The 12,875-nt window shown below is 36.5% G+C and overlaps 1 protein-coding gene across 29 annotated transcripts in view; it reads right to left on the reverse strand.

Moving 5' to 3' along the window:
- DLG2 (discs large MAGUK scaffold protein 2) overlaps positions 1–12,875 on the reverse strand; it is a 983,885-nt gene that overhangs the window by 212,927 nt on the left and 758,083 nt on the right. For 26 of the 29 annotated variants that reach the window (XM_077174030.1, XM_077174027.1, XM_077174033.1 and 23 more), the window contains 2 exons: positions 10,678–10,746; positions 297–453 (listed from right to left, as the gene is read on the reverse strand). In XM_077174030.1, the coding sequence (XP_077030145.1) occupies positions 297–453; positions 10,678–10,746 (226 nt within the window). The remainder of the gene's footprint in view (positions 1–296; positions 454–10,677; positions 10,747–12,875) is intronic. The other 3 variants (XM_077174034.1, XM_077174032.1, XM_077174026.1) reach the window with 1 other exon arrangement.

Consider the following 12,875-nt stretch of genomic DNA (forward strand, 5'->3'; position numbering starts at 1 on the left):
ATGGGCCAAAATATGGGATACTTAGGTCTGCAACGTTCTTAGGTCCTTCCTGAGGTGTCACTGTAGTGTAGGTAGCATTAAGTAGAGAAAAGTCTCATTCCCAGCTAAATGCAAGTAACAGCAGTAACAAATGCTCTAAAACTCAAAGGCAAAATAACCAAAATATTCAGGAATAAGCTCTTTGCAGCTCAGATTTCCCAACATGGAAAGGAGAAAAATGTCTTTGTGTGCCCCTTGCGGTATGGCCAAAGAACAAGATGAAGAAGCTGGTGAGGAGAGCCCAAGAGAACACTTACAGACAAGATTTGATCTCCTCGCTGCAGCTCTCCGCTGAGATCCGCTGGCCCACCTGCGAGGATGAAAGACACGAAAATGCCTTCCCCGTCTTCACCTCCCACAATGTTGAAACCAAGTCCTGTGGAGCCCTTGTGCAGGATGATTTTGCGAGGCTCTCTGTACAGAAACAAAATCATAATGTTTAGGCACTCTTACTGCATGTGCATTTTTCGTAGCATCTTAAGCATACTACATTTTTCCTAAGACACAATGGCCTGCTATTGTCTAATAACAGATGTAACAGATGACAAAGCTGTTAACTGGTGAACAGATAAGGTAGGAATCAACCAGCATTAATTTTTTTCCCTCATGGCTGAATTGAAACATCCCTATTAATTTCACCCCATTGGAGTCATCTTCACTATGTTAAGTGACAAATTTATTAAAAGGAAAAAGCACTGAATGTATGTAATAATCTAATTTATAGCAATGTTATATATCCAGATATTCAATCTTTATACAGTACCTTTTTATTTTAAATTCTAGTCTTGCTTTTGCAACAAATGAACAAAGAAAAAACTTACAACTCCAAGAAAAGCAATGGCAGTTGTGATCCTGACAGATTTGGAGCAAATAACATTTACATGATTAAGCTAATTCAGCAGAATCTCATTACAAACTTTGGTTTGACACTATCAGGATCTTGCAATTTTAAGTCACGTTGCAGCTTTATCACTGAACCAGCCCAAGGGGTACCTGCTTTTGCCATGCTCTTTAAAAACTATTAATTGTGATAGAAATCAATAAATAATAACAGGTATATCTCACACAGCTCTTTTCATCTGTAAATTGAAAATATGACCCAGAGGATGTAAACATAACATACAATTTACTGATGGGAATACTTATTTCCACAAATAGGTAACTTTCTTAAGCAATCAAGATAGCATCCTTGAGAGAGGGTCCCAAATATTTTTGTTCCCAGTCTCTACATACGAGGCCTCAGAGCTGGCTCTCCCTTGGATACACAAGCACACACAACCACATATACATACACACACTCCATGTTTATTGGTACTTACCCCATTTCAAATCCCACTAAAATTTAATTTTCAGAAAAAGTGTAAATGCTGTTCAATTATGATGCATAAATTTTAAGCTCAGCCCTGCAAGTCTCCCAAACATTCATATAGGTATCTGTGACTCCTCCCAGAGAAATAAGATGCTCTACTCATTCTTTAAGTTTACAAAAAAAGCTGCCAGCAATAAAATCACACATTCTACAGAATGTTTCTTGTGTAAAAGATTCAATATTTCCTCCATATTATAGCACAGTTCTGCATCACACAAATGGATCTTTCATTTCCATTATGTTTTTAAAGAACAGAGAGAAAAAAGGAAGAGAAGTGATTAAATTGAGCAATGCCTTATTTGATACAAGTTTAATCTTATGGACACATGGAGACTTTATCTTGACATGATACTTCTGAAATCACAGGCAGTTGTTAATCTTTACCCAGTGCTAAAATTCAAGTGGTATCCCCAGCTTGATTATGATGTTAAAGTAACATCTCAGCTTTCTGAAACAGAAGTTTCATATATTTGAAAGAGAAGACTAAAGCAACGTATTAGTCCTACTCCATATGGTCCTTCATCCCTTGACATGCATAATGTTGTAAAGTCAGAAAACAGTTAAAAATACAGCTGTGAGAAAAAGATATATTGTATTGAATTTGTGAATTTTTGAAGTATTTTTAAGAATCAGAAAATAAAGGTAGAGGGTTTTTTTTGCATCACTGCTGTTGATTTTCCTTGTAGCAACTCCTTTAACACCTTGCTAAATATGTGCAGAGTAGACATAATGCAATCCAGAATCTAAGAAGTCTAAACAGGTTTTTAATTAGAAGTGTGGCCTGGGGGTTGGAGCAGAACTGGGACAGAGAGCTGAAAGCATGATTTCTCTTCTCTGCTTAGCCCATGCACTGCTGAGTGTTCTTGGCAACTCATTTGTTCTCCCAGCTTCGGTTTCCTCATCCACAAAATGATACAGTGACACTTGTCATCTTCAAGCCCTACTCATCAGAAATACTTTGCAAGAGTTGAGCAGCTGCCATTTATTATTTACCAGAATATTAAGGAAAAAGAGGCAGCAAAGTCAAACCAGTATCTTTGCATGCTCTGCTGGTGAGAAATCAGAAGAGATCTTGTTCAAAATAAAAATGAGTATTTTCACAAATGACAGGCAGCTTGGATCAAATTAGTTGAAAGCCAGGGCCATGGACAAAACTAGGTCAATACAACTGGGTATCTAATGAATAGTAAGCTGTGCAGCTCAACAAAATGTTGGCCCAGTTATTAATCCCTGTCTCTGATCAAGTCAGCAGATTTATGCCTAAAGTGCTGTCAGTGCTGTTTTATAATTTTGGCCTTTTGACAGCAAAATTCACATTCTGCTCTTGGATGATTATGTTCAGAGGAAGTTCAGACAATAAGGGGAAAATGTCAGAAGCTGTGATTAGAATGCAATGGGTTTCTGCCCCTGCTCTTTTACCTAATCAGATCATTTTGATCATGACTCAGATTTGGCTGAATAGAGGCTGACCATCCTTAGCATGTCTTTGTATTTCTTTCATATCTGAGTACCCTGCAGAATCTGAAATGTGGACTCAAGAACACCTAAGTGCTGTTGTCATTATAAAAATAACCTTTAGCCCCTACTGTACTACAAAAGCTATAGGAAGTAGAATGTACATGCCAATTCACCTTAATATAATAAATATGTTTTAAAAATATGCATTTGCATGGTGTATTTAGAATGACAATGAAGAAAAGGGCTAATGATGGTAAAAAAGTTGATATAAAATTTATGAAGTAGGACAAATATTTATTAAGGAAACCAACTAAAATACCAGCCACTGCCCAAGTGATCTTTTAAAAGTGATGCAGCAGTTAGTTACCTGCCAATGCTTTATCAACACTCACTGAAATGTCTAAGCTGAAGATGAGGGTGTTACATATTTTATCACCTGGTATAAAAGTTACAGTCAACCCTTAATGATATTTAAGGAAGTCTTAGAACAGCTGTTCCAATTTTTCTTGAATGTGGGCAATAACAATAGGAAAAATTTCTTTGCCTCTGTGAAAAATTGTTATTAATGTAGTTCCAGTACATATGAGAGAACTCAAGACAAAAATGCAGATAAATGCTGTAAAGGAGGTGATGGAATCAAACACTTAAAGATGACATGATGATGGGAGAGTTGAGAACTGGAAGAAAAGTAACTCAAATGTGAATGATGCTTGCTTGTAGTTAAAGCACTCAGAATGTCTAGCTGCCTGCAGAAAACAGCAACTAAGGCAGAACTCATTTTAAGATGGGGTGGTTGGGCACTGAACAGGCTCCCCAAGGCAGTGGTCACAGCCCCAAGCCTGACAGAGTTCAGTAAGCATTTGGACAATGATCTCAGGCACACGGTGTGACTCTTGGGGATGCCCTCTGCAGGGTCAGGAGCTGGACTCAGTGATTCTTGCGGGTCCCTTCCCACTCAGCTTGTTCTGTGAAGATGTTTGATTTGGATACAATAGATGGCACTCTATAGCTACCCTGGAAAAGGGAGCCGTCTGACATCCAATGTTTGTGAAATTCATGTTTTAGCCTCCAGGTTTAACTATTTATCCCATTTACAATTTCTTCTGTGATAAATACAGCTGAAGGTAACTTTGTAGGTGCTAACAAAGCATACTAGCACGTTAATTTGGTGTGTGCATGTTTTATACTCTCCTGCAGCTCTGTACCACATACAAACAGAGCAGAACAGCAGGGGAAATCAAGCAGAAATTACAAAGGAGTGTGAGATGAAAACATTCCTGGACTGACAGAAGGCAGCAGAAGGGAGGGAAAAAAAAGAGAAGGGAAAAAAGGAAAGAAAAGAGGAAAGAAGAGAGAAATCAGAATAAAGGGAAGCAGTGCCTCTGTAAAGGAGATCGAGAAAGGAAATAAAAAGGTAGGGAAAGAAGAAAGGAAGATTTACATTAATAGATCCAGGAGTAAAGAGCAAATAAAATGCTGCAATCCACACAAATTTACAGGCTGAGAAATCAATGGCACAATCAATTTGGATGGACTTGGTTACTTGCTTTGGGGAATGCATCAGATCAGATTCTGTAAATCACATTATAAACTGCATATGCCTGATGTAACAGCAAAGATTACTAAATTAATATTTGAAAAAAATAAGTAGGAACAAAATGTCAACACTTAAGAAAATGTCTTCTGTCATAAAAATGCAGTGACCAAAAATAAATCATAGTGCAGCATTTCTCTCCTTAGCAGGTTTGTTTGGTTTATGCATGTTTAAATTGATCACTATCTTAAAAACAGCAAGTGCTTTTTATTTACTACATTTGTACTGAATATTTGGTTTGATCAGTTTATCAGTTTACTTTTAACAAACAGAAAATGACAAGAGAAAAAAATGTGACTGTTACTATCATTCTTCTACAGACTGGAATCCATAGTAATTATAGATCTAATTTAAGAGATTAAAACTGGACTGATAAATGATGGGGCAGTGCTTTCTAAAAACAAGTAATTCTTATAATAATTAACTGAAAGAAAATCCATTATTAAATTGATTTTTTTTTGCTGCTGGCAACATTAAAGAAAAGAGTCAGTTTTAGTATTCATCTCAATTGACACAGCTCTGTCTTTCTGTTTCTTTTGTACCATCAATAAAATTGGAGAGCTGACATGTTTTGTGGTTTTTGAAATACCTACAGAAATTTTAAGCAACACTGGGTGCTTTCAAACATCAGACCCTAGGGATTTCTTCGGTTTTATAGAATCGATGAGGTGTCTCAAATCTGCAGAGGCTTAGAAATATGGCTTTGATCTTGATTTGGCTGCAGTTTTTTTGTTGTGATGGCTTTTTAATTTTTTTTTCTTTTTGTTGTTATTGTTGGTTTTTTGCCTTTCCTCCTTCCCCCAAACTGCCATTTTCTTCACAAAGAATGTTGAAAGCATGCATAAAGTCTTTGTTGCTTTGGTGTTATAGTATTACGGATCACAGAAAGCCCAGAAGAATATTTCTCTTACTGTTTGCATTAGGGTAGCATCAATATACAAGTCAGGGCCCACAACCTTTATATTCTTATATAGTGCAAGAAAACCCATCCCAGCTATTTGAATGAGCAAACAGCAGGAGGTGAAGTTGAAGTTGTAAGAAGTTGTATTATTTGGGTAAAGTCACATTAGCAAATCAAGGAGAAGAGCACACAGGGGATAGGACAACAGGAAATGGCTTTAAGCTGAAACAGGGTGGATTTAGATTAAATACTAAGAGGAATATATCTACTGTGAGGCTGGTGAGGCACTGGCACAGGTTGCTCAGAGAAGCTGTGGATACCCAGCCCCTGCAAGTGTTCAGGGCCAGGTTGAATGGGCAATTGAGCAACCTGGTCCAGTGGAAGATGGGGTGGGGTTTGAACCAGATGATCTTTACAGTCCCTTCCAACCCAAGCCATTCTGTGATTCTCTGAAAGAACCCACACCAAATCTAAGGCAGCAAGGCCCCTTCTCCTAAGCAGTATAAATATGTTTGGCTTCAAACAATCCACAGTGTGAGCACTGAGTTACATTAGATTCATTTGGCAAATCAAGCCATTTCCTTTTCACAACAGTCATTCGGTTTTCCTCTCATGCTTCAAAAGATTCTGATAAATACCTGTGTATTTATTTCTGGCAAGCAAAGGACATTCATACTGGAAGAACCTAAAAAAAGGTGTTTCAAATAGATTGCTCATTCTTCACAGCATTGAACACAAGAAGATTGGAGGGACAGAGTATGTGCCAGTGTGTGATGGTTTAAAATCTGATTACTTCAAACAAGGGATGATATGAAATTCTAAGCGGTTGAAGGCCTGAAATATTCACACATACCTTTGTAAAAGGCTTTGAGTTTTGGTGGAACCAAGCTTTCTTTGTATAGATTTTCTTTCCTACTTCTACAACTCTTGTTTCACACAAATGAAAAATCTGAATTTGATGTGAAACAGCTCCACCCTTTGCTTTTCCTCCCTGGCCCTCCCTCTCATTTGCCTTTAGTGCAGTGACCAAAGCACCAGGACCTGGCAGTGGTAGGGAGCAACAGACCTTCCTTTCTCAGTTCCCAGTTCTTCATCACCTCGTGGCACCTGCACACACCAGTGTTACACCTGACCCTGTGAGGTTTCATCCCTGACAGTGACTTTAATCAGTGTCATCCTACTTTTAATTATTATTGAAAATAACAAAAAATAAGGAAGCCTTCCTCTTATCAACTGCTTTCATATTGACCATCACAGTCCAGAGGGGTAACTTTGCCTGCATAAACTGAAGCAATGTTTTGGCCTTCAAATCGATTAGTGACTTATTTCATTTGACCAAATATTGGTATACTAACAACTAAGCACTCAGCCTTTAGTAAGATGTACATTCATCAGATTACATAGTAAAATATCACTTTGCCTGTGATATTTCAGGTAGCTAAAGTTACCCTATCTGCTTGAAAAAAGTATTTTGTTGATTTGAAGATAGATTCTTTGAATTTCTTGTTCATTGAACATGTAAAAGCAATGATTTATTCTAGCTTTAATAATGACTACAATTTTAATGCATTTTTTCTGCAAACATCATGCCCAAATTGTCACTAACTTTTATGTATACTTAATACAAGGAAACCTACTGGGGGCCAGGCTTCAACCTGACTGATGCATGTGTGATTGCACTGGGTTATATTATGCAACAGATTATGTTCTGTAGGAAGACCTCTAAACTCTAGCAATCTTTCAGTTTATCTTTTGTAGAGAAATTAAAGCCTGCACACCAGGACAAGTTTTCTGCTTGCAGATAGCAAGATGGAATTGGCATACAGGAATAATCTTTTTGATTTTAAAAACTGGACTGCATTTTTACCTTGACACCTGACATTTACTTCAAATGCACAGTAGTCTGCCTCCTGGGTTTGAGAAATCTCATGGATTTTTAGAGAGATAATGTAGGACAGCCAATATAGCTGTCCTTTAGCTCTAAAAGGGATATGATTATTCCTGTCTGATAGTTCATTTATCCTTTGTCTCACATAATCACTTATCTCTCCTCCCTGTTCCAGGAGGTATACTATTTACATGCTAATAATCAAAATAAATACTGAAAACTGCATCTCTGTACCATCTTACATACCCAGCACAGACAACTCCATACTAGAGAGGTTTGCTTTGCATCTTGCTTTTAAAAACTATTGGTTCCATACTGAAACCACTGTTGTAAAAACTATTACTTACAGCATTCAATAGCTCTATTTACCATGAATGCTCCAGCTTTACAGTTTGTAAACAAAACTAGATGAGATGGAATTGGTGAGAGGCAACAGAATTGCATTACCAAGAGACAGGAAGTATTCAAATGCTCAGAGAATACCTAAAAATAGCAGTGCCTCTAAGCCATGTTTGGAAATATCAATACACAGGCCACTAGTCGCAAGCATCTCAAATTACTTTATAGAAGACACTTCTGAAACTAAAACCATTCTGTAATATCTGTCTTGTTCAGAATAAAAATTCTTATCCTTAGTAATGGTTCAAATGCTGTTTCTTTATGTATAAATATTTTTAAATGTATTTCATATCCTCAGACATATTGAGAAGTCAAAAAGACTTGATCAAATAAGTTGAAATCCCAGTTTCTAAGAGTTGGCTGGTAGCATACAAAATTCAATTTAGTGTGGATGCCAAAAGCAGAGAGAATAGCTGTCAAACATCACTAACATTAAAGCTTTGTGTGCTAGTATGGCAGGATTTAAAAAAAAACAAGGGCTGTTTTCAACCAATATTTTGGATAGTCACAGCTAAGATTGTTCATTAAAATCACTTCAAAAAACTCAAAATAACAATATTTTCAAATTCAAACAATAGATTTTTCTTGGTTTTTAAACCACGAAAATAAAACATTAGGGAAGTTGCTAATGAAGACCTCCAACACCTCTGAAGTTCATGCCTTTATATACAGACTAAATCTGTACAGTTATTACACTGTGAAGAATATATGGCTTGAATATATTGGAAAAAAATCTTTAAAGATGCTTTTATTTTTCCCACCTGGTCATTCATGTTGTTGCCCGACATGAAGTCCACAAAAGCCCTCTCTAATGAAAAATTAAATGATTTTATGTGTTCATCTATCACCTCGTTGAAAAAAAGCTATTCAAATTCTTTAAAAATCTATTCTGGCCAGCTCTATTATCATATATTGCAACAGGGTGGAAAGGACTAAATGCTGGCAAATGCCATTCCCTCTGTATTTCTTTAACCCTCCTAGATTTAATTTTTCATTCATAGGACCCAGTAATTATATCACTTCAGTGACTCCACAGTCAGTCAGAGAGAGCCAGCATGCAGGGTACAAATGTCAGCGTGTGCCAGGGATGCCTTGCAGGTAAAGCAGCTGTTTAAAAAGTGCATCCCAAAACCAATTTAGTGATTCTCCTAAATACAGGATTCTTCTGATAGGAACACAGTTCCTAAAAGAGAAAAATAACTTTGTTTTGACCTCAAATTCTATTAGCTGTAAACATAGCAGCATGGACTCCACAAAAACATTAGAATAAATTGAGCTTTAACATAATGAAATATTTAGGGCTGAGCTGATTACTCATTTCTGCTCAGCAGTGGAATAGGCTAACAGTCCCACTTTCCTATGTGAAATGAAATATGATGCAGTGTAAGTTGATTGGTAATAATTACAAGCTGATGTTCTTCTACCTCCTGAGCAACAGGAGACCTGTGCATCAATTGCAGATTTTCTGTACTGTAATGATTCACACACAATATATGCAAGTTGTCTGTGTGGCCAGTACAGATTCTGCAATTTATCTAAATATTCATTTAGAAAGATTGATTTCCAGATTTAAGTAGAAGTTTAAAGCTACAGGATGATTCCTGAATTGGTCCAGTAGACCAAGCCAGAGACATCATAATAGAATTTCCTTCCTTAAATCTCAACGGAGCAAATTATTTTTCTCTCCCTCCTTTTTTACCACCCAAATTGTTCTTGAAGCTCAATTTTATTTCAAACATCAATTCATTCATGAGATGATTTGAAGAAGAGTCAGGGGAATTTATTAGGACTCTCTTTTTGGATTAGAGAGATAAAGAAAAGAAATCTAAAAGGAGGGCATTTAAGCACTGAGACTGCTAGTCCAGGACTTGAGCAATCTCCAGGTTTTTGATAGCCACAGCTTCACTGGACAAGACCCTGAGCAACTTGATCTACCTTAAAATTGGTCCTGTTTTGGGCAGAATGGCTGGATGACAATTAAGGCTTTATTTATAGAACTATCTTCTAGATGAGAGCCCTTGAGCCACATGCACTTTTCCTGCATAATTCCATTATTCAATCTAATTTTCAATGAATAATTACCATAGCCGTTATACATATTTTAAATAATCATATTTTAAAATCATAGATCTAGGTAAGAAACTAAAAATTTGGACTTCTGAGAAAACTATTTCAGACTTCACTTAGGACAGGATTATTTTACACAGTGACCAATTTATTTTCTGACTGCACCACAGCAAATTGTAACAGAAACTGAAAGACAACAAGACGACATCTTTCCTCTGTGGAAACTTTATAGTCTCACTTTTATCACAAGAAAGAAAAGCTTTGAAATATGAACTGAGAGCAGCCAATGATAGGTTATTACCCATGCCTACAGAGTTCCACATTTCTATGGGAGGGAATAAAAAAGAATTGACATGTTTTTAGACTATGCCAGTCAGTGCAAACAAAATGTGTGTTCTTGTGTGAAATATGAGCCTTTCTAATACCATAAAGATGCAAGAATATTATCTGTAGTTGTGCATTTTTCGCATTTTACACCATTGTCTTAGTTAAAATTGAGGCAGCTATGCGCCCAGAGCTGTGTTCTACACTTAACACACTCATGTACACAGATATTCACCAGCACAGGGCGAATATTTTCTATCAGCACTTCTTCATCCTTAGTTTTGCACACTGATTTGTCAAACAGAACTCATGCATACATTAAGAAAACAGAGTAAGACTTCACTGGGCTTTTCCATGATAAGTGGGGAGATTTTAGAGCTAACACAAGTAAATATTAACACTAGTCAAGTGAGATGAATTGAAGAAATGTATCCAATATATCTCCATGACAGATACTCTCATCTCCATGAAAACCCAACCTTCCAGTGTAAGTACCAAGAAAGGATCAGCACTAATTTGAAACTTCATTGCTTCATCTCACAGACTTAAACACCCCATCTAATGAGGAGCCCTGTGTGTGGGGGTAGCTCAGTGGTACCTGACACCTCTACAGCAGCTTCAACAGAGAATCATCTTACCCTTCCACAGAAATGGTCCGCTGCAAGCTCACTGTGGGGGGACGCGTTGCAGTGCTGTGCTGGGAATGACTGGACGGCCAAGGAAGAATAAAGAAAAGCATTTGTTAAAGAAATAGAACTTGCTCTTGCTCTTACTGTCTCTAGCAGTTTAGCTAATGCCAAAATAGATACAACAATCAGATTGTTTTACACGTGTCTAAAGCATTTTGACCTCAGTGTTGCTCATCTGATCAAAAAGGACCTAATTGTACAATTTCACTTGTTTAAATTCAGCTTTCATTTCTCATTAAGAGCAGAAAATGAAGATAACTCTCCCTTATCTTTCCTACTCATTTTTTAAATACATATAGATTCACACACAGAGTTTAGTAATTTAAAATAACTTAAATGCTAACTATTCCACTAAATATACTAAACATTCAATGCAAATTTAATTTTAGAGCAAAAGGTAAAACAGCAAATGATAATGTAATCAATCTAATTCTCAGTGTTTCTCAGTAAAAGAGGACATGCATTCCTTAGAGTTGCACCTTGATGTAACTTCAACACTAGCTCTATCAGATTTTAAGCAGCTTGAGTCTTTCCACATGGATTTTTATTAATCTAGGACACAACATTTGGGAAAAAACATGGTATTTTTTTCTAGAGCAAAACACAGACTTTCTAAAAAACCTTTTTGATTCTGATTTTTGAGGTCTAATGGTTTCCCATATGTTATACTGACATGACTAAGAAACCTGACTAACAATAATTCTGTTAAAAATACACAGTATGTGCTAATTTCAGTATTATACTATGGTAGAATAGTATTGTAAATACAAATGGATAAAACAGAGCATCAGTCAAAGGCAGTTTTGTGATAATAAATTGTACTCCTTATCCAAGACATCCTGTTTAAATAAGATATTAAAAAGCAGAAGCATCTGGGTGTATTTTCTGATTAGTTTAAATGACTATAGCACATAGTGAGCCCCAGTATTAATAATGCAAGTACACAATAAAAATAAATCTTTATGTCAGTTTTATATCACTAATTCTAATAACTGAAGACTTTGTCTTGCTTTCAAGCTTTGCTTATATCTCAAGCTGCTTGTTCAGAAGCAACAAATCTTATTTTCAATCAAAGCATTTCATTTGAAATTAGTGAGCAACATATCTCTTTTACATGAATTTCATCCTGTAACATAGTCAATGCTGTCTGATAGAAAAGATCCTTTTTGGTTTCTGTTTTGCAGCCCATGGAGTTGTGCTGCCTGTCACTGGACAAACAAGTCCTGCTGCTTCCTGGTGTCTTCTGTTGTGACAAGTGTGCTCTTGTTTTATGTTGGTAAAGTATTCATCCCTACTGAGAAGGTTTAAGAAGGTTTGTGGAAAAGTATATTCCCCTTGTAAGAAGAGCTGCAGAGCTTCTTAACTGTTTTATAGCAAACTTAGGAATTATAAGTTTGCAGGATCATGGTATGAACAGAACAGCTGAGTGGGACAAACACTGCAGAACATTATATGAATATTGGTTAAAATTTCACATTCACAAGGAACTTTACACCCCACTCTTGCCAAGTGAGGGGCTCATCTAGCTGCAATATTCCACCCATTAGAAACCTTTTCCATTCCTAGGGATTTATGACACAGTATTCAAATGAGCCCTCGCCTTCTTTATGAAAATAGTTCAGAACTGGTGATTTGAAAACTCATTTTCTTTTACATAATTATAAAAATCAAGTTTGATGCTCAATAGAAACTTGTGCCTTCTAAGGTATCATTGTGAATATAATGACACCCTAAAGTCTAAAATGCAATTTAATCATTGCTTGACACAAGTTGCTATTGGAGACAGAATAATAGTCTGATTTGATTCCTAACTGACTTATTGAAAAGAAAGTCTCCTGGTGAATTCTATCAAACTGATGGAACCAGCAGAAAGAAGCTGATTTCATCACATGCTTAATACACTTGTGCAGTTGCCATGTCTTTTGCAGCACAGAAGAAATAAAGCTTTCTGCTACCAACACTTTCTGTGATGAATGCCTAAACATATCCCTATTGATATGTAAGCAGCACAGTTTTAAACTGACAGATTAAAATGTTCAGAGTTTGACATTTCTAAAAATGCTACCATTTCTCTAAAATTATACAGAATGAACCTCCTACTAATTTTAATAATATGAAGTTACAACATTTCACTATACAGCCCAGTA

This window comes from Agelaius phoeniceus, chromosome 2 (assembly GCF_051311805.1).
Source record: "Agelaius phoeniceus isolate bAgePho1 chromosome 2, bAgePho1.hap1, whole genome shotgun sequence".
Taxonomy (NCBI): Eukaryota; Metazoa; Chordata; class Aves; order Passeriformes; family Icteridae; genus Agelaius; species Agelaius phoeniceus.